Source organism: Corvus brachyrhynchos, unplaced genomic scaffold (genome assembly GCF_000691975.1).
Source record: "Corvus brachyrhynchos isolate BGI_N302 unplaced genomic scaffold, ASM69197v1 scaffold91, whole genome shotgun sequence".
In the NCBI taxonomy this organism is placed as follows: Eukaryota; Metazoa; Chordata; class Aves; order Passeriformes; family Corvidae; genus Corvus; species Corvus brachyrhynchos.
Genome location: NW_008236442.1, coordinates 2,478,108 through 2,501,140, shown reverse-complemented (window position 1 = coordinate 2,501,140; position 23,033 = coordinate 2,478,108). Strand labels below are relative to the sequence as shown.

At 44.5% G+C, this 23,033-nt stretch overlaps 1 protein-coding gene across 3 annotated transcripts in view; it reads right to left on the bottom strand.

Moving 5' to 3' along the window:
- Window positions 1-4,224: 4,224 nt before the first annotated feature.
- LOC103624358 (monocarboxylate transporter 2) overlaps window positions 4,225-23,033 on the bottom strand; it is a 35,342-nt gene continuing 16,533 nt past the window's right edge. For 2 of the 3 annotated variants that reach the window (XM_008643592.2, XM_017747204.1), the window contains exons 3-5: window positions 15,303-15,446; window positions 8,632-9,507; window positions 4,225-6,180 (exon numbers count right to left, since the gene is read on the bottom strand). In XM_008643592.2, the coding sequence (XP_008641814.1) occupies window positions 5,888-6,180; window positions 8,632-9,507; window positions 15,303-15,446 (1,313 nt within the window). In that variant the 3' untranslated portion in view covers window positions 4,225-5,887. Of the gene's footprint in view, window positions 6,181-8,631; window positions 9,508-15,302; window positions 15,447-16,556; window positions 16,582-23,033 lie in introns of those variants that run through there. The other variant, XM_017747205.1, reaches the window with a different exon arrangement.

Genomic DNA, 23,033 nt, shown 5'->3' with positions numbered 1-23,033 from the left:
AGGAGGATTTTCCCTTTGATCTGTCAGAGCAATGCTGGATGCGGGTGCATGCACGTGCACACAGGGTAGGGCTATCTCAGAAGTCTGAAGCACATCACAGAGATTTCCCTCCCCACGCTGCCTGTGCAGGAACAGGGCTGTGGAGGTTTCCATTAGATTTGTAGAAGTGCCAAAAAAACCTCCACAGTCTGCTGGGAGAATAATTAGAGTTGGCAAGTTTGCTCAACAAGCACTCCTTATACATAGTATTAATGGGTGATAGGTAGAGTCTGTGGTTTTTTCACTTAATAATGCATGGAACTTCCTAGATATTCTAAGGATCTCTCTGTGGAGTTGTGCTTTGTGATCAGACACATAACTAATGGTCGCGACTGATTACATACTGATTAAAACTACTTAAGAATCTCATCTGTCCAGGAAGGGAATGCCAGGCTTTGCAGCAGGGGGCAAGTGCTTGTCCCTATTTCATTTCAATTGTAACCATTCATCTGATTTGCACATCAAACAGGATCCAGGATTCATAAGGAATCTGATGTGCCAGGATTAGACCTTGAAGCTGATATCTTTGGTGGATGAATATATTCCCCTTCTTGGAAGCCAATGGATTTGACCAGGCAAGTGTAGAAGCACATTCTTGTTTGGTGCCTATCCCAAACAGCAGTGTTCCCACAGGAGGTGGGAATTTCTTCTTGTGACACATTTTGGTGGGATACCTTTGCACCCAGCAGACAGAAGTCTGAAAAACTCTGGAGAGCCTATGGAAAGCCTATGTTTCTCTGCGTCTCTCTTTCCATGCATTTAGTCTGGTGTGAAAAATGAAAAATTATGGGCTGGGGAGCTGGAGCATGGGCTGGACCACTCAGAGATGATGAGGGTGTAATGGTGGGCAGTACCAACTGAGGTGTGTAGACCATTAGACTGTCAGATACTCTGTCTGAAGTAGATCCAGACTTTGACTCCTAAGGCCAAAGTGCAGGACTCTGTCCTGTGTGTGCATTGAGGGACATCCCTGTCCTTTCCAGCGTAAGATACATTGGCAATAGATCTATTTCCTTCTTAACCCTCCTAAAATCTTCTGGGCATGTATGCCTTGATAGGTGAGACTAACACAGACCTGTGTTCACCAAAAGGCTTTGAACTCTATGCTGGCCTGTTGGGATTGCCTCCAGCCTTTCCCCCAGTGTGGGCTGGGAAACACAAACTCCGCCACCTGCAAGCCTCTAGTGTGACATTAATAAGCCTTTGCAGAGGAGCAGTGCTAGACATGCAGTCTCTGAATGATCTCCAGAGGTCCTTTCCAATTTCAACCATCCTGTGATTGTGTGTGTGATTCTGTGATAGCTGACACAGACAGCCTTGGGCACCAAGTATCTGTCACTGACTTACCTGTGAAATCAGAGAAATCAAAATGTGAATGCATCTTTTGAACACTGGGAGGGACTGTTCTATCTGGAGGCTACAAACCTGGGTGTCCATGCCAGACTCTCCATGAATTGCATGGTCCCTGCATGGTGCTGCTCCTCTGAAGCTGTCCCTGTCTAACTTGTGCTGTAACAAGCTTCTTAGGCTGTCCAGCAAATTGCATCTTGAAGAGCTGACTAAAATATGATCTACAACTCTTAAATGACTTTGTAGTGCTTCAGAAATGTTGGAATAGGGGGAAAACATACTGTTAAAAAGTATGAAAACTGAACGTTATAACAGCCAAGTGCTGTGTAAAGTTAGTACAGCCGAATAAGGGAGTTTAAAAAGACTGAGGAGAGGGAGGTCATTAGAGGAAGCATTTGCAGTCCAAAATCATCAGTAATACTAAAGTTGAAGACATGTAGAGTCCATTTCAGAAAGTAATAACATATAAACAAACAAATACTAAAAAAAATACAGATAGTTTTTAACTACTGTCCAAATTTATGCCTTTTTAGAGGGAGGGTACATATAATTTTCCCCTTATATAGACATCCTCTCTAACAGTTTGATTGATGGGCTAAGGGCTTGGATATCTCAAGCCATGTGGGACTGTGTTTGTTTGAGCCTTTAGACACCTGCACTGTCAAACATGGGGAGCTTCAGCCTCTGCAGAAGGTGCAGCACAAATGTTGTCACAGGGTCACACCTTGACCAGTGCAGGGCTCTGCAGGACTAAGGGTTGTAGAGTGTATCAAAGGGAATTTTGTGATGCTGCTACTGGTGATAGCAGGTTCTTGAGAAGATCCCATTTACCCAGGGATGTTCATTTTTCTGGTGTCAGGATGTAAATGAACCTCTTTCCAAGTCCAAGCTAAAGCACAGCAATACTTTAGTGAGTGTCAGAGCAGACAGCAAATCAAATCTGTGTTTCTGAGCTGCGCTGCCATTGTGGCAAGCTTTGCTGACAGTTATGAATGTCACTCATCAAAACACCCTCACACAGTTCTGATAAGTCTAAATAACACTATTTTATAGACAATGTCACTGTCACTGCAGAGGGCATGACAGTCATCTTTTAAATTCCTTCCAGATGTAATCTGAATGCACCTGTATTGTCTACGAGGCGTTTTCTGAATGCAGCCAAATAAATTTGGTGTCAGCTGCCATGGGAACTGTCCTTCTGAATAATCTCCTGTGTCACCTAAAATGATTGCATATTTCAAACATATAGGTTGGCACTTCATTTGTTTGTTTGCTTGCTTACTAATTTTTAACACAGTTACTACCAAGTTGCCTCTACTCATCCGTGGTTCCGGACTTCTCAAGTCTCCTTGTGTGTTTTGCACTTTCTAGACATGCTTCATTCTTTCTATTTAAATGATGCTTTTTGTGTGGGGCAAAGCAGCACCTGGCCCAAGGTGTGATGGCAGAAAATGTCCCATTCTAGTAGCATGACACTCCATCGTGGCAGAGTCACTGCTCTAACATGCTTTTAAAAAGGGAGGGAGGAAGGTGTACAAATTTTGCCACACCAAAGTAGTGAAATATTTGAATTCTACCTCCATGCCTTTGAATTTGGAAAGCTAGATATGGGAAGGGTAATAGCTTGTAATAAGGTCACAAGCTAATGAAATATGAAAAAAAAGTCTTGTAACTGCACTCCAAAGAAAGTGTTTGCAATCATCCCAGCACATCTGATATCCCAAATATCCCCCACGTGCCTAGTACGCATATTTATGGCACAACACTCACACCTCTTGACTTGTTTACACAGGTGCTTTCCAAACCTAAGCAAATATGAATATTGTGTTCAATTTGCCACAGAAATCACTAAATTAGATGCACAGGCAGCTTCTACTCCGTCACAAGAGCTTTTTGTAATGGTTATTTCATATTGCACTAGTCCTTTTTAATAACTAAAAATGTTCTTAGAAAAGTTTGAGAGCTTTCCAAGAAAGGATTACAGCTTGAGTCTGCAAGGTGTTGCATTCATGGGATTTGAGTCAATGAAGCATTTCTAGGGCTACTCACAGGCTTATAAGTACGGAGTTATTTGGCATTGCTTTGCTGCAGTGATTAGTGGGATGTCATGATCAGGGTGTAGGGTGGCAGGAGGAACAGGTAACAGGGAAGAGTCAGGCCACCCACCACTGAAAACCGGCCATAACCACCAAAATTGTCTTAAAATAGTCGGCTTCCTACCTGACAGAAATAATGCCATAATTTCAAAGGCAGTATAAGTTTCTTTGACAGGAGGGTGATTAGGTTAAATGAAGTAGCTGCTTCATGTTAGAAGAATTCTGAAGCTTTAAAGATCTACTTACCCAATGAAACATTTTTTGCCCTCGGGGGCAGTTTAACAAAGGCATCTTTCCAGGAGGATTTTCACAGACAGCTGAACAGAATGACTTTTTATTAAAATTTTTATCTGTATTAACAAAGCTTTATGACTTAAAAAGCTTGCTTGGGGTTTCTGAGAGGCAAGGAGCCTGAGTATCAGCTCCTGCTGTAAGGACAGCTGGGGATCTGGGTCATTGAACTGAGGATTAATTGATACAACCTGGTGGAAAGGTATGAAAATAATCTTGTAAGGTCCTTGCCAGGTCATTCTGCACTGCTTTTAGACTGCTGGGCCCACACAACTGGAGGTGTGAGTCAGGCTGGCCCAGACCACCGAGGATGTCAAAAGAATCCAAATCAACAAGAACATGAGGTTGTGACCAAGAGTTGTGCGACCATGTGCATGGAGCCAGGACTGGAAACTCTCTGAGGATAAACTCCTTACTGAATCAAAAGGCTGCATTACACACACAGGCAAATGTTAACTCATTTAATTTTTAAAAATAGTTTTATTAAGTATATGACAGCTTCCAGAAGGCATATTGGAAAATATTCATGACCTTCTATTAATGCCTTTTTTAATGAAATATGACATAGATATTTGACAGAAATAAAGGGTATTAAAAACAAGCACTGAAAGCCTAATTATTTCATATAGATTTTGGTTTTTTCAGACAAAATAGAAGTTACAACATTAGGCTAAAATTTAAGTCCTACTGAAGTCAAAGACCACTATTCAAAGAAAGAAAAGAATTCACAGAAAAGGTTTTGTACAAGAAGATATGAATTATCCAATTTTAAGAGTACAGTGTATTATGGAAATATTTTTACAAGCCTTTCTTCATATTGTGTACACAAGTGACAAGAAAATACAGTTCTTCAAAGACAAAACCATGAAAAAAATGATCTGATCACATATGAGTAACGTTGAAGCAAAGAAAAAGGAGAATGAACCTTTGGACTAGTTTTAGATTTGGATTTGGGTGATCTGCCGGAAAAGTCCTTGTTTTCATCTAATCAAATCAATGAAATTCCTCAAAAGTTTGATGGTTCAACTGCATGATGTCATGCTCAGCATCCATGGCTCTTGGGCAACAGCTGCTTGGTATAAAATACATCAGAGTGCAGATCTTCCCAGCTCAAAATCATCAGCACAGGATGAAAGCCTCCTAAGTGCTCTCAGCTCCACCTCCATCACCGACCTGGGCAAACTTTACTTAATGCAACAGGACAGCATGAGGCCAGCAGGTATTGCAGTGCCAGCACCAGGGAGGTGCCTATTCCAGCCCAAACAAGGGGGAAGCAGCTGGGTTTGGATTCCCTCCAGGATGGATGCAACTTAAGCAGGTTAAAAAAATATGGCACAAGGTCCCAGCTCTGAGACAGTGTTCAAAATCACTAATCCTGAGTAGTATGAGGCACACAGAGAGCAGACTGCGCTGCAGAGTGGGCTGTGGTTTAATGCACTGCTATCCGTGGTATTCCCTATTTTCTAGCAAGGGGATACCTGTGCTCAGCAAGGCTTTTAGGCATCTAACTCAGGGCAGTGGATTCCGTTTCAGTTCTGCCACACCTAAGCTTTGTCCACTGATGCTATGACGCCCAAAGCTCCTCTGTGCTCCAGTTCTTCATTTGTACAATTAATTAATAGTGGCAACACTAACTGTCTCACCAGGGTGTTGTAAAGAAAAAGCTCACTAGAAATGACTCAGAAATTGGATAATAAGGACTTTGTAACCTCCTAAGGAAAATTTAAATTTGCACTGTTCGAATGTAGATCAATGGTTAAGCTTAAGACTAAATTTCTGCCCCGTGCACACAAAGCGCCTGAAGAAGGACTCCTGTATCATGTTGTCCTTGTGCTGGCTGCCTGCAAAAAATCACCTTTCCCCTTTCTCTGGGGAATGGGAAATATCTAAAGGAAAATCTTGCAGGAGCTTTGGTATGCAAGTGGATACTGCAGTGTCCCAGCAGTTTATAAGAACCAGGACTTGTTTCTGTTCTAGTCTTCTCCTACAACAAAGAAGAGGATGCACATAACAGAGAATAGAGTAAAATTTAAAAACCTAGTGTGATTTCACAGCTGGTGCTCACTTGAGCAACCCAGAAGTCATTTTCCATTTAGCCCATGAGAACAGGTTTAAACTTCTTTTGTGCCATTCATTTCCTTCTTTACTCCTTCTCCCTCTTCTCTCAAAGGTTCCAGCTCAGGCTCATCCTGTGTGGAGTCCTTGCTCCAGTTTTTTCTGCCTTCATTTTCTGTCCTTACAGATTTAGGATCCTCTTCTTTTGTCTTTCTTTCCTTCTCCTCCTTGGCAAGCATACGATAATTATAATAATTCATGATGAACAGAAATGTTCCTGCCAGGACCATCACAGCTCCACATTTAATGAACATATATTTATAGTCCCCAAAGGTATCAATAAGAATTCCTGTAAAATATATATTAAAAAAAAAAAAAGGAAATTTAGAGATAAAGGCAAGGATATTGTGTTTTCAGATCCTATATATAAAGGAACATCCTTGTGGCTTTAGGATAAGACGTTCTCTGAACTTCTGATCTCTTCCACAAACACCCTGAGCCTGCAAATACTGAACATGTGTTGCACTATACAGCCTGTGGGTAGTTGACATTGGTACAGGTAATGATAATTTGCACAGTTCAGTAGAAGGGGACAGAACCTACACTGCTAAGTCTGGACTTTTAAAGCACACCTATGCTTTCCATGCTGAACTATTCCTCTGATCACAGAGCCTGCAGGCAGCCTTTCCATTGACTCCAGTGATCAACTACAAGGAAGTCCATTTGGCTTGGCAGTCAAATAGTGGCAGCTTTTGGGACGACTTTCATGAAAAGGCACCTGCCCACTGGGTCTTGTCTCAGGCTCTTGGCAGAGACCCTCTGATTTATTCCACCACGGGTCACTCACCAGCATTAGAAGGAACCCAGCTTTTGGTCACAGCTGCCCTTTCTGCATTTACACTCATGATCTTAAGTGGAAAGGGCACAGCGTGAAACTGGAAAACATTAGTTCCAGGGAAAGCAAAGATGATGCTGTCAATGTCAGATAATTACAATGCCAAGACAAATGTGACAGGTTCCTCTCAAAGGTTAATGCCTCTGCTACGGAGTTATAGAGTAATTGAAGGGAGGCGGCTTAATTGAAATGTCACCGTTCTCCATTATGTCAAAATGTAATGCAAATCTTATTGGGATTATGATCCTGAGCATTAATTCCCATTTACTGGGCAACACAGACCATTCTTAACATTCCAAATCCTAATTAAAGTAAGACCCACTCCTAACCTGGCCTTCACAGTACAGACAATCTTCCCTGAAACTGGCCCATCATCCATTAGCTCTCTGACTTTTTGGAATATGTTCTCCTCCTCAGAAAGAGGGACCTTTAATTACTTCCTGATTGACCCTTAATGTTGAAAAGCTGATGATTAATTATCCCACTGCACTGCACTAACAAGGGCTTTTATGGTCACCAAATGGATCTCCTGATCACAAAAATAATAATTTTTAACTGGTTTTGGACAGTGTTTTTTCCTGAATCATCCCTAGCTGACTTGGTACACCATTTTCAATGCGCTGTGTTTTTCATGCTGCTGGTGAAACATCAACCAAATGCTAATTGCAACAATTTTTCCTTTTCTGCTCATCAGGATGACCTAGAGGTCTCCTAAATAGTTTGCAATGAGAGTTTTAATGAGTAGAGTATTGGAAAATTCAACAGTAGGATAGTCTTGCCTCTTTTCCTTTGAGAATAAGATAAAGTCATAAAACACACTGGGAACAATTTACTTAGTTCATTAAAGCAGAACCCTGCAGTAGGTTATTAAAATGCCAAAGAACCAATAAATTTGCTGCTTATTAAAGTGGTGGGGAAACCCTACAAAACTAATACTACTGATTATTACACAGAACTGTTTTAGCCTCATTAGCAATCTCTGGTCATTAACTTAATCTCCCACACAGAAAATTATATAATTCAGAAAATGGTCATTTTAAAACTGTATTTTCTTTTGTTTGTCATTAATTAAATAATGAATCTCTAAGACAGCAAGAGGGTACAGCTGCTTCTGTCACACTGTATGAGCTACATAGTAATATGAAGAATTAAACAGCTCTGCAGGATGTGTCATATGGAGCATTAGCCAGATCTCAGTTTTGAATCCAGGAAAAGGGTTCAAACTGCAAAAAGAGCACATGCTATAGAGGGAATATTAAGGCTGTTAAATCACAGGAGATCACTGCCCTTACTTATCTTTAGATGACTGAAAGTCCTCCTGGAGACTCAATATTGTCCACATGGACCTTTGTGGGCTCTGCCTTTTGATATTTCAAACCATGCCATCCAAAATAAATCTTTCTTAAATTATTTTTAGAAGACTTAAATCTTTCAGCTGCACTAAGATGACTGAAATTCCTAAATGGTGTACTCAGAGCCTTAGAGACAAACAGCAAGGTTTGAGTCAACAAGAGGCTTTCATAGAACTGCTGTGTTATACTTAAATTGTGGTGGACTCCAGCCTTTTGCAAAAGGAGGAATCTCCAGGAGGAGTTGTCTGAAGTGCAAGGTTCTTGGTGCTGTAGGAAGTCCCACTCTGCAAGTTTAGTTCAAGTGTTTGAAGGGATCCAGGATTAAAAGATGACCCTCCAAGACTGACTTCAACTGCAGGACTACACAGAAAGGAGGAAAGAGGAAATGCTGGAGAAGACATCAAGGACATCCTTTCCTGTCCAGTCACTAGTGGAAAAATAATGATTGGGAGGCAGAGAAAACACATTTAGAATAACTTCCTGCAAACTGTGCTTGCAAAAGTCTAAATCCAAGTGACAGCACAGTGGCAGCAGAGGAGGAAAACACACTCACCTCCAATAGGTGGTCCCAGCAGTATCGTGCAGCACTCGGCGATGGTGACGAGGCCGACAGCACTCGTGAACCGGGCAGCTCCCACCAGGTCCATCAGCGTCTCAAAGAGCATGGCACACACCATGCCAAAGGCCAAGCCAAAGAAGCTGGAGTACACCACGAGCCCTGTGTAGCTGGAGGCCAGCGGGCACAGGAGGTGGCAGGCACCATTGAAAGCAATGGCGAAGCTGAAGAAGTACTGAATCCGTGGCCTCACCCACTTGCTGTTGGCAACGATGCCGGTGGCGGGGCGAGCAACCATATCCACAATAGCAAGGATGGAAAGGAGGAAAGCGGCTGAATATTCATCGATGCCAGTGTGCTTTGCATAGGGTGCCAGGAAAACGATGGGGGCAAAGAATCCCAGGAACATGAGCACATTTCCGATCAGGTAAATCAAGAACCCTCGGTGTTTAAAGAGGGAAAAATCAAGGTACTGGTTGACTTTTTCAAAGCAGTCCTTTTCTCCTTCATCTTCTGTTTTGTTCTCCATGGGGACGTTCAGGGCACTACTCACTTCCTTGCCATCTTGAGTGATCTTTCCTTTCAGAGCATCTTTCCCTTCCTCAGTCACCTGGGTTTTGACCAGTGCTGTACCTGCCCCGATGGGTCTGAAGAGAGCTCCTGCCACACAGCAGTTCAATAAAATTGCCCCAAGAATTAAAAAGCTGCCCCTCCAGCCAAAATTGTCAAAAAGGAATTGGTTTAAAGGTGCCAGGGTGCAAAGCATCACAGGGCTCCCTGCCATAGCAAGGCCATTCGCAATGGGTCTTCTCTTCAAGAAGTATTTCCCTATGATTATCACTGATGGCTGAAGGTTGAGAGCAAGGCCAAATCCTGGAAAAAGGTCAGATAAACAAAGGAAGATTTGACACCCATTTCTCCTCAGCTCATTGTTTAAGGAAATTCACAGGCAATTGGTTCACCAGTGGCTCTTCAATTCAATAATCTGGATACAAATGTTGCTCTACTGAATGCGGGCTTCGGTGGATCGGTGCCGTGTTTGCCCCTGCCGGTCCCTCGTGGCTCCCAGCACCCACGCGTGCACCCATCTCACCCTCGCAGGTGGTTGTGAACAGCCGCTCACAGCCACAGTCTGGGCACGAACCGGAGACACAGAGCAGAGAGGGGCTCTCTGCCTGCGATTCCGAGGTGTTTAATGGCAACACCCCAATGGGAACAGAGGCAAGAACACAAAACCAAAAGCTCCCAAAGGCGGGCAGAGCATCCAAAACCAATGGTCTGAGGGCTCGGGGGCAGAGGCAAGGCTGAGTGACATTACAGGGGCCAATGGGAAAAGGGATGGGAGGGGGAGAGGGCCAGTGACCAGCAGAGTCTAGACAAAGGGAGAACTTTCTAGCACAGTGTTGTAGGGAGAGATCACTTTTAGGGTAACTTGGGGGGTGTAAAGTGGACTTAGGCACCGCAACATCGCTCAGGGTGTCTCTGAGTTCTGGCTGTCACATTTGGGTAACCAGACTCCAGAAAAACTCTTTCAGTCAGAGAATGCCCAGTCATTTTGCACTGCAAATCTCTTGGGTGGCAAAACTAGCACCAAGAGTTTGCTTCAGAGTGAACCCAAACTATTCCCTCATGGAATGCTGGTGGGTTCTGTCCAGATGCAGCAGCCTTGCTGGGGGAGAGGATGGTTCTATTTTTAAAAAACGGCAACTCCCAGTTCCAGGAAGGTTGTTTTGGCTTGGCCAGTGCCAACCAACAAAGTACATCCATCAAGGGCTGGCCTTCCCTTCCATGGGCACCCAACTCTGCTGCCGGGCAGCCAGACCTGCACAGAAAATAACATCACCCTCCTCAGCCATGACTGATTTGGTGCTGTGAGCAATTCAGGCCTGATGCAAAAGATTAAGAGGTCTGCAAGTACACAGCAAAACCGCTACTGAGGATGCTAATTACATGGGACCCTAGAGTGTTTCTTTTAATTAGAATTTATTTTTATTGCATTTAGATATATAAATGCCATTTTAAATCTGTATTGCTAATTCAATTGGCTAATTCAATTCCACCTTCTCCTGCACAGGTGGAATCTGAAGGCAGAGATACCAAATGCTGTGATGGTCTCAATTTTCTATGTTTGAGAGCGCTGCCATATAGAACCATAGAATCACAGAATCAGTAAAGCTGGGAAAGACCCCTAAGACCACAGAGTCCAACCTTTGATCAATCATCACCTTATCAACTAGACCAGAGCACTGAGTGCCACATCTAGTTTTTTCTTGAACACTTCCAAGGATGGTGAATCCACTGCCTCCCTGGGCAGCCCATTCCAATGTTTAACCACCTTTTCAGTGAAAAATTTCTTCCTGATGTCCAACAATTCTTCCTGATGCCCAACATCAACAATCAATAATCAAACATCAATAACATTTTCAAGCATTTCTTTGACATGCAGTATTTTCACAAAAAGTTAATTTTTCAGAACTCCATCAAAACGGCATTTAAAAGTCATGCCACATATTTTCCACTCCATCATCCAGGAAAGAATGAGCCACATTAGAACAAAGCAGAAATGTAATCCTTGAAGTGATTATATTAGAGAACATGAATCCTGAAAATAGGGTCATGCAGATTTTTTCTTGTTCATTAGTCGATATAATTAGTTTGTTTAACTGTGCAGTACATAATTAGGCATATTGCTTTACAGAAGAGAATTTACAAAGGTCAAGGTCCTCAAAATTAATTAAGGAGCACTATCATTAGTCACTGATAGAGTAGAATCCAACTGATGCAGCAGGATCCAGCTGATGCTGGATAGCTTCATTTTAAATGGGTTTACAAAATTATGATTTTTGCCAAGTCTAAATTTTTTTTATTACTTTGAAGTTTACAACATTAAAAATAAATTGAAATGGCAACATATTAAAATAAATCTGGATAAAAAACATTCTCAGCATGAACTTTTTTAGATAGTCCATATATTGGGCAGGGCACATCTTTGGGAAGTGCAGCCTGCTTATAATGCATATAAGGCCAAATTCAGCATGACCTGGGAACCACAGAGGAAAACCACAGCCCTGGTTAGAGAACACCCTTGGACAGTGCTGAAATACAGAAATGCATCTTCTTTCACCTGAGAAGATGCAGCACAGCAGGTGAGAGTTCGCATTAACTCCCCACTTCCCAGGCTGGGCAGGAAGGGCAGAAATTGAACCATCATTTCTACAGAGTCATTTTTGGTAGGAACACACCACATGTCTTCCAAAGGAGGAAAATCAGACTGGATGCCAGCTACCCACTTAAACAATAATCAACTCAAATTTTTTATTATGTGAACATTAATTTGCCAGTCAGACAAATCTAATTTAATATTACCTCATGCTCTTCCCATTAATTAAATTTGGAGAGTTTCAAATTGAATAACTGGAATTTCAATTTACTTTAAGCTTTTGGCTGACTTTAGTAGGAAATATTTACGTCCATTTTATTGCAGTTTTCAGAAACTACAGCAGCTTTTCCATAGCTGGAATTGTTACTCAATAACCACATTTTCTCCCCAGGGATACGACAGAGAGGTCTGTCAGTGGTGTTGCAAGAACAGAAGCAAACCTGTGCCAGAGGGAGCGTCCTTTCCTGTATTAAATACATCTCACTCATATTAGGAGGAAATAAGTGGTGCTACAGGACTCAGCTGTCTAGTTATTGATCTTGTTCTTACTTTATTAGTAAGGAACAATCTGACCAGGTATTTCAGTGCTCAACATTTACAGCCATGGCAAAGACTCTACTCTCATTAGTCCATATGCCTCACCCAAGATCCCATTTTATTTCATGGCAGTCTAATTGGTGCAGATTGAACTAAACACTGGCCAGTCATTACAACCTTGCAATTTGCTTTGGAATTTGCTGTTTCTACCTCAGACTTCAGAAGAGGTTGCATGTTGAAACACCTATTTAATGCATTCAGGCTGGCATCTGTCCAGGTGGACAGCTTGGAAGCCCCATTTCTTTTTCTAAGCGCTGTAGTGAAACAAATGGGAAGAGGCTGTGGGGTTTCCAGTGCATGCAAGGTGCCTTGTGCAGCCTGGAGTGCCATCAAGGACAGAGCTGCCTCCACCAGCAGAGCCTGGTTCCTGCTCTGCATGCAAATGGAAACAGGCATAATCAAGTCAGGAACTGAGATTGCTGTGTCTAATCCCTCCACTGCAAACAGATACTTCCTGCTCTGCTCCTCTGAAGAGATTTCTACTAATATGCCAAAGGCACAGGACTGTAGCAGACATCTCCTGGTACCAAGACCTTGTTTTTACCTCCATCCTTGTGATTTACATGAACACAGACTTTTACATCAGTCTGTTTTCTTTCCAGGCTAGTAATGTTCACAGGTTGCTTTACAGGTGCTGCAAATGCCCTTTACAAAAGCCTCTCTCCTCATGCAGCAGCGCTGCCGCAGCCGCAGCATCGTAATTGCCCTTGAACGGTTCCATGTTAGGCCTGACCAGCAAAAATACTTCAAGTTTAATTAGAGACATCAAGCATGTTAGCAGGCTTACAAGCATCTTCTCTTCTCTGTCAAGTTAATATTCCCTGCCCAGCACACGCCCTGTGCCTGGAGATGATGGGTTATCAGCCAATACCTCATCTGCACAGCTGCCCTTGTTCAGCAAGCAGGAGGAAAGGATGCACATAACAAAAGATGTCCTCTGCTCAGAGGAAACAACACAGCATTGCAGAGAAAGAGATGTGGGAGTTTTAGCCCTGTACCTTGGGACTGGCATGAGGGTCACCTGTGTGCACTGAGCACTGCCCACACTATCAGCTCTCTGCAGTGGGTGATGGAGTAGACTTGCAAACACATTCAGGGGCAAGCAAGAGCAAGGTCTTTATCAATCCTAGGTCCATTGGGGTTATGCACAGAATTCCCTCCTGTCATGTTTTTAGCCAAGTGCTTTAGAACATAGAAGCCGGTGCCTTCCTACAGCCCTGTTTCTTGCCTGAGTCCTTCTGCTCACCAAAATGCATGGAATATTTTTTGCAAAGGACTTATGGTTTCCATGTGCTAATCCAACATTAGTCAACTAAGAATAACAGAATGGCTTGGGTTGGAAGGGACCTTAAACCCCACCCCATTCCAACTCCCTTGCCATGGGCAGGGACACCTTCCACTAGACCAGGTTGCTCCAAGCCCCGTCCAACCTGGCTTTGGACACTTCCAGGGATGGGGAAGCTACAGCTTCTCTCTCTGCAAACTGTCCCAGGGCCTCACCACCCTCACAATAAAGAATTTTTTCCTAGTATCTAATCTAAACTGCCCTCTGTCAGTTTAAAGTCATTCCCCCTTGCCTTCCTATTTGTTTAGCAGAAAATGATGCAAGCTCATGCATTAATAAATATTGGGAGACATTGGTTATTTTTATTTCCCATCACTTTGTTTCTGGAGTCTCTTTCAAGGAATCTGCAAGATTTATCCATCGAATAATAACACAGCTTCATTTAATTACAGTGACAGTCCTTAGGAAGAGTAAGGTTTAAGAGAGAGAGTCCTACACAGGGATTTATTCACTACTCTACAGATTCAATAAAGTAATATTGATATAGAAGAACAGGGTGACAAACTTTCTGTCCCAATTTACTTGCTAGTGGCTGGTTTTATTGATTTTAAATGTTGAGCTCACATTTTTACATTCAGAAAGCAGCAACACTTAATGCATCTGAGGAGAGATTGGGAACATTCATTAAACTATACACCTGGCAACCTCAAAAGCCAATTTTGAACTCATTGTGTCATGTTTTCAAGCAGATGTCCTAGCCGCACTGGAAGAAACTTTCGCTGAACTTTATCCAAAATAATAAAACAAAAATACTTACAATTAAGCATCTATAGTCACACAGGTGGAGAGCTCTAATCCATCTGCCTCTAAAAGCAATAACCTGGCACCTGCAGGCTTTAAAGACACTGGACTGAGCCTATGCCTTATCCCATTTGAATTTCCAATATAGAATTTCATATTTCAATATAGGCAATTCCAACTGGAACTTCAAGAAGGAAATACAATCGGTTTTTTCACAACAGGGAGATTGTTGCCTGTTTCAGACTACTCCAGCCGTTCTTACCTTCACATAAAGGACCTCCTCACCTTACAAGCTGGCAAAGGGCAAGTAAACTAAAGCAAACCCCTGAAATCTCATTTCATGTATCTCACAGAGGAAAGATAACACACAGTAAAATAGAAACATGGGTGCTTTCTTTATAGCCACACCTGTACCCAGAAGGACATGCCTTGCCCAGGGCAGAGCACCCTCAACCTGGGTTCGCTGCAGGGGGAGCTGAGGGCACTGATGGTCACCAGGGGGACACCCCATCGTCCCCAGCACCCTGGCCCACAGCACTCAGCTGCAGAGAGTACAGCCCTGCCTGGATCCCACACAAGATGTCCAGGGAGGAACATGGCGCCAAGCAGGGAATGTGCTCTTTGCTAAAATTCATCTGGAGCATTGATAAGGAGGGCCCCTGTCCCACCAGCTTTTTACCTCACCAGATTTTTATCTCACAAGCTTTTTATCTCACCAGCTTCCCATTGTGTTTGTGTTGGTCCTCACATTGCCCAGGTGTGGAAATCCCAAGCCATCAGGAGGGAGCCTCACATGTGGAGGGGAAGGAGATGCTTTGTTCTCACCTGTGATGAAGCCCACGCAGATGTAGAGCTGCAGGATGCTGGTGCAGAAGGCGGCTGAGATCATCCCCACACCACACAAGAGGCCCCCGAACATGACCACGGGGCGGCTGCCATAGCGGTTCACTAAAATGCTGCTGATGGGACCTGGGGAAAGAGGGCAAAAGGGACCTTGAGGTCATATCTTCTGACAGAAGGGCATGTTTGACACAAAGCAGGTAAAACTCTGCAATATCAATGGCCCTGAGTGCTGCTGACAGCTTCTAGGGTGAGTTCAGGAAGAAAATGCGAAAGCAGAGATGAACCACATGGAGATGGCAGCATGTCCAATGCAACAGGTGACAGCTCCTGCCCCCAGGACTTTCAAGTGTCACCAGAGAAGGCAAACAGCAATAACAAATCATGTGAACACAGGACCCCAGCACAGGAGCTTCTTGATTTATGATGATGTTAAACTATACACACAAAGCAGGGGTTCATATTGCAAGGCTGATATCACAAATGCTGTTGCATTTTTAATGCCTCTATTTAATGCAATTCCAATACTGCTGACCAGAACTGAAGCTTCAGCAGAACAGTTGTTAATTAAATCTTAATAGCAGTCCATGTAGGTAGAAAAGGTTTGGGATGATGGATTAGCCAGAGCTCAAAAGAACCAGTTTGGACTTGCATATATGCAAAGAGGAGGTTCAAGAAAGTGCAAAATTATGAAGGAGGGAAATGGCTTGACAAAACCTGTGCACACTGAAACAAAGAATTGAAATTTGAGGAAGTGAGACCAGTAAAAATCAGAATCACAGTATGATATATATTGGAGGAACTTTGATAGTACCTCAGGACCAACCTCCTGCTCAAAGAAAAGCCAGGTCTGAAATTGGAGCAGACTGAGAAGCCACAACTAGAGAAGGCAAACTGAACAGGAAAGAGCAGTCCAGAAGTCCAAGCTGTGAGATGTCAGGAAAAGATTCTGTATTACTCAAAAATCCTGACTTAAAATGCTTCAAAAGTGATACTGGAAATGAGGAAGGGGAATACAGGCAGATTTAATATCTGAACTTACCCGGCTATTTGTGATGCTACTCGTCATACAGTAATGGCGTTTCAGAGCCCAGTGAGCCTGTTTGCCTTCATTCCTGCCACTTCCCACACCAGCCACACACACACAATACTGGAAACAGGTATTTTAAACTCACAGGCATCTCTGAAGAGTTGGGCTGTGGGACCCACCTTACCACAGAGCCATGGCAGGATATTTACCTTTGCTTAAATAATCTCAGCCAGAAATAGCTCCGGAGCTCTCTCCAGACCCTGCAAACCACAGCACTCCTGATCACAGGAACGAAACCCAGAAACCCCAACACTCCCTCAGCATGGCTGACAGCATCTGAACAAGTTCTCAGCTGTTATATTGTGCAAGAATAGAAAACAGTGGGTATGGCTGGTTTAATCTGGGGAATGAAGCCCATAGAAATACTTTCCACTAGATGTCTCTACATCAAACAAGTCAAAACACTTATAAATTAAATGCACACAAGCACAGTCTCAACAACATCCCTGTAACTGTGTGATCTGTGATCTGGTCCCATCAAATGCACCATTCAATTAAAATTTCTCTGTGTGTAATTATGTGGAGAGATTTTCTGCTAATCTTGTAACTCGATTCACACACCTGCATCCTTTTGCTGCACAGCACACTACAGAATTCAATGAGGGGAAAGAGATACATATTTCAGACCAGCACAGTGAGAAAGAGACCCCCTTCTGTCTGAGATTCCCCCAGTCAGCGCCTAAACTTGCATCGTGCTTGAGCTGGTCTCAGCACGTCCTGTAATTCAGTAGATCGAGCCAGTGTTCCTCAGAAAGGCACCAACATATTCATCTGCAGCCTAAGGGTATGCAACTCTTCCATTTTTCAATTTTCCACATGTCCGCATTTCTGCAGAATCAATCTAATTACTCAACTAAGAAAATGTGGTTTCAATTACCTTCGCCCACTGGCAGAGGGCTTTCACCCTATACGATGCTGTACCATGGAGCAAAGCATTTAAAGCCCGCAATACTCCTGCTAAGGTTTCTCTCCTGCTCTGATCTGGGACAGCTACCATGGAGAGAAGCCCATGAGAGAAAAAACAGAACTGCTCACATATGTCCCACTCTTGCAGCATCCAGCCTGGGAGAAAGGAAATAAGGATTAAAGATCCTCTCCCTTCAGTCCATAAATGGTTGGCTTCAGCCATCAGGAAGGATGTGTGTGGACCATGACAGGAGATAATAAACTGGAGGGGGCTAAGGGTAGGACACATTCTGCCCAGCTGTGGGGACAGCCAGGGTAGAGGCTGAAGAAGAGGAAAATAAATGTTTGTATCCCAACTACTGGCTTTACAAATGAGAGCAGCATTTCTGTGTCCCTGGGGACACTCCATGAGTGTGCTGTGTCCTCAGCTACATCCCAGCTTTCCAGAAATCACTTATTAAGCCATGAGACTGCAATTTCTCCCTGTTCTTGTCATGTGTGATCTCTCAGCAATGTTTTACAGCAGGTCTGCATGACCTTCAGCAAACAACCTTCATCTGCTGTAACCAGAACAATCAGTTTTACAAAAGTCCCATGTTTGCCAGTCCAGGTGGGAGAGCTGTGCTCTCAAAGATGTCACCTGCCTGGGCTGGGCTGAGCTCACAGGGAACTGTGACAAAATTCAGATCCACAGAAGCCTTTCTCCTTCACAGCCTGAAAGTGTCCAGGCCCTGTGACCCTGCTTTGGTGAAGAGCCACAGCCTACAGGATCACAGCACATGCCTGTGAGTGACAGCACTTGATCTCCCTACCAGCCTCACCCACACAGCACTGGGGATCAGAGACCTCTCAGATACTGAGTGCATCCAGTTAGAGGAGAAAACAGGAGCAGAACATCTGGACTAAACCTTCTCAACCACAGATAATCCACAATGAAAGCCATGAGGAGCACTCAACCTGCAGAAATAGCAGGAAAATCTAGACCTAGCAGGAAAAGCTAGACTTATATTAGACACCAAAAAATCCAACCCAAAGTCTCAAACAGTTGGGAAATCAAACTTCCCTGAGTTGTTGCTCAAAGGCTGAAGAGTTTGTAACAGTCCTGAGCAGACCTTTCAAATGCATTGAAGCAAATGCAGAATCACATCCCCAAATTTACTTCCACTTAAGTCATTTGGGCCTACAGAAACATCCACAGGCTTTAGCAGAGCCTTTCAAAATCTGTCCCATCTCTGGGCGGAAAGTGGCACACGCAATCTGTCACATTTGGGAGCTCTGCACACTTCAGCTCCCAACCCTGCCAGCCTGGGCAGGTGACTGTGTACACACACGGACCCCCTCACCCTGCCCAGGTGTCCGCAGCGATCAGCATCCCACCCAGCAGATCTGAGTGCACCCTCCTGCCCTGCTCTGCCCCATGACACCCACAGTGTATTTCTTGGGGGGGAAGTGGATTAGACATCAAACATTACATAAGTTTAACAGCAGCATTGTGGGGAGCTTCAGAAAACATTAAACAGCTCAAGTCGGGGCAGAGGACTGAAGAAGAGGGAACACAAAGCCAGCACTGCAGGTGTGGGAAATGGGAAACACAATTACTGCTCTGCTTGCAGCTATTGCACAAATTAAAAGCGTGACAGGCCATGGCAGCACAGTGGAATTGAAAAGCAGGACCTGTCATTTACCAGTTACTCAGCTGGCATGGAAAGAATAAAGATATTGTATATTACCACAGAGAAACCACTTATGGTAACAGCGTGTGCAGCTTAGATCCCAAGGTACCTTTAGTTGCTAATACCTGCCTGGTCAAATGTGCAGGAACCACAGGCTCCCTGTCCTGGCATCCAAATGAAGTCATTGTTCCCTCTTGCAAGCCTGCAGTGGGAGAAGCTAACACGAGTCAGGGTGATTTTTGCTTCTTAATTTACAGCGTCAGGTGAGAACAGGGCTAGAGAAACAGCTGGCAAAGCTCTCAGAAAGCTGCCATTAGCCGGGCTTGACCTTGCAGGAGCAGCCACACAAATGCTGTGCAAGTCCCTGAAAAGTCAGAGCAAGGAGCAAAAGCCATCCCAGCTGCCAAGAATGTCCTCAATGCACTGAGGCTTCTCAGGAAGAGGAGCAGCCAGGGCTGTCCCCACAGCCCCACTACCATGACAGCAATGCAACTCCTAATGGTGAAATTGGAAGTGTCATTTAATTAACCCCTTGCACCCCAATACATTCCAATGACAAGAGTGCTGACATTCGGGTGGTGTGTCAGTGCAGGAAGGGATGGCATTCCCACCCACCCAGCCTCAGGAGACATGGCAGCCCCTTCCATGACCCAGTGACTTCCTCCCCTCTGATGAATTTCCAGCCATGGCCATCTTTTATCATCCATTGCAGGGGGACGACACAGGACAGAGAGGACACAGTGGGGACACTGAGCCTTGTCCTGCTGCTGGCTTCACTCAGAGCTCTGCCTGTGGCTCTGCACCTCCCCTAGCTCACACGGACACACTCTCCAGTGTCTCCATCAGCCCGTGGTAAGAGCAAGGAATGTCCACTCAGAAGTGCTTCACTCTACACCCCAAGCCCTTGCAGAGTAGGGTGCACACCATGAGGCTTCTGCTTCTGCCCGCAGTAAAGCTCTGCAGCCTGGAAAGCAACAGTTCACACCAAATATCCCCAAAAGATGCAGCTGGGATCACGCAGCCCCTGGAAGACTGATGAAATGTAAAGCACTATACTCAGCCCATATAAATCATGCTGGTTTAGTGCCTGTCCTGTTTAAAGCCTCTCTTCTCTCATACCTGTGGCAGATTTCCATTCTTTGTTAGTTGGTACATGAAAGGCCGTGTCAAAGAGGCTGCTCTTGGTGGCAAGAGAAACAGAGACTCGCCAGTGGGGAATGCAGCAAGCCTGAACTCATTTGTTAGCTTGTCCAATTACTTTTCACCTTGAGTTTTGTGTTTGCAGAAGTGAAAAGGACCCTGAAGAGGAGACTGTAAAACCATAAAGAAAAGCCAAAATACCCTGGACTCTTACTCTCTTCTCCTCCACAAAGCCAGGCCACCTTGTCATTCATTCTTTTTCAGTCACTGAACTATGATCCAGAGAGGATCATATAGCAGAGTTGGCATATAACAAGAAATATCAATCCAGACTGGCTTAAACTCTTGCAGGTATGACAGTGCTCAAAAAATAGACACCTGAATTGCCTTCCTGTTTTCCTCAACAAGCCTTATGAATTTTTTATGAGCTGCAAAACTTCCAGTGCCGGTGTGAAACACTGATGTGTTTCTAATAGGGACTAAAACATTCTTCTCTCCCATACCTCTGACCCCATGTATATACAGATATCCCTTATCTGTAAGGTTTGGTTTGTCTTTTTTTTCTGACTTAACCTAGTACTAACAGCGTTCCTCCTTTTTGGTGGAACTTGTCTTGGATGAATTTCTGCTGAAATATTTCTGTGTAAGGCTCTCAGATAAGCAGCTAAGAGCTGAGGCCCTGAAAATCTGTAACCCAGAGGCTTCCAGCAATGTGCCTTTTTTTCCAGGTTTCACAACACTGACCTTCTGACAGTGTAAAGTGGCACAGAGCCACTGCAAATGTTCAAGGTCTGCTGGTAAGACCATTTGATGACCACACAGGTGATAACATAACAACACTTTAAAATACTCAACTGCACGGACCACAGTGCTGGAAGATTTGGGACCACCAGTGCCCCCATTGCTGGGGCTGCAACATGCAGCTCAGCTTTTTCTGCTTTTCCACAGTGGCAAGTGGCTCTAAAGAGCTGTTCCTGCACAGGGACATTGGTCAGCACCAAAAGAACTGCCCAGATAGTCAATTTTTTCCAAATTATTATGAAAACACAAATAGGAACTCAGCATGCCATGACTGCCATTGACTGTGGGGAATCACTAGGGACATAAGGAGTGCAACATACTCAGCTGAGAGGGAAAGGGGGGGAAATCGTTTATACTAATGAAACAAAGTCAATTATTACACCAGTAGTAAAACAACGACAGGAGCAGGCCTGCAATTTCCTCAGTAATAATCTCACTCCCTCCGTGGAATAACAACACTGCCTTTGGCTTCGTAATTTATCCACGAGGGTACCAGCCCATTGTAACAGAGCAACCTCCTCATTACCCCCAGAATGAAAGCAAGTGCCCCCACGTTATTAACGTGCTGCCAGAACACACCAGCCTCTGGAGACGGCGGGGATCAGCCACCAGCCCCTGGTAACGATGCACAGCCTGAAAGGCAGGTAGCCAGAGAAAACACGAGGCCCAGTTGCAAGTGGGGGGGAAAGGGATGAGAGGGTTAAAACCTGCAGCCTGTCACTCTTTGTCATGCCAGAAGAGACTTGGATAGCTCATGCTTTTAAGTGTTTGTGTCACCAGAGCGGGGAGAACTGCTGCTCCCCAACTGCCCCACAGTGACTGAGCCCTGCACCTGCCTTCTCCAGATCACCAGAGAACAACTGGTGGTACCTGCCCATAATGAAGTGTGTTATTAGTCTCAGCTGCTTGGTTCAGATGGTTCAGTTTGCATCTGCATTGGCTGAGGAGCCCACAGACAATTGGTCCTTCCTCAGGCAGTGCTGCTGGAGACAGGATGGCCACGCACTGAGGACAAGTGGCAAGCACACGCCTCAGGTAACAACCACAGTCTCAAATACTCCTCTGCCAGACCTGACAGAGCAGCTTCCAAAGACCTGTCCACACCCAAACCATCCTGATGCCTTCTATTAGTGTTACTTTGCATTGCAAATAATCAATTTTAAATAAGGAGGCTGAAATCTAGCACATGCCACAGCAGCTCCAACAGCTAACCTGGCCCCAGAGATGCTTCACTTGCTTCCTCATAGGTGAGGAAAACAGTCAGTTCATTTAAGGGGGTAATGGCTGCAGCTTCAGCACAAACCCTGCGAGATGATACATAAGCCAAGCATGGGTGAAATTGTCTGGACACACATTATTCAGTCATCAAACTGGTCAGTCCTGTGGCGCTGAGTCCCCTGGGCAGGATTGGCACCTTATTCAGATGGGAAGGCAGTGAGGGCAATGATCCACTGCAGCAACCAGGCTTCAGCAATCCTTCCTCCCCTGCACCCACCAGGCATGCCCTTGGGAACACAGGGACCCTGACCTCCCATCAGAAACACTTACATTTGCCACAGCAGTAACCTGATGTTAAAAAAAAAAGGAAGAAGAAGAAAAACAAAGCAGACAAGGCCTAAGCTTCTGAAAGACAAAGTGTTCTCTTCCTTATCTGGCAATCTTATCTGATCAGTGCTCTGGCATTTCAATTTCCAGATTACCCAGCTGACACGCGCTGCTCCTGCGGCGCACGGAGGAGCCACAGGCCAGCAGCTCCCAAACCGGGGCTCAGCCAAGGTCCTTCATGTCACTTCGTATTTAGGCAATTAAATAACCTCTCCTGCAAGGGGACAACACTCAGTGGTTTCCCCAGCTGCAGGTCTGGATGTCACCACACAGCAGATCACAGCCGCTCACCTTCACAAGGTCATGACATTGCGGTGTTTGAGTTGCATTCCCATGATTTCCTTAGCTGTCCTTTTGCCTTGGCAGGACCACTGGCTTTTATCCCTTCCATCACTGGAAGCCCAGCTGCAGAACAGGAGTTCCCTGTGTGGCTGGGACAGCCATTCCCAGAGGGCAACAGCTCTTCATTAACACTCTTAAAACGCTGCTCCCCAAACAATT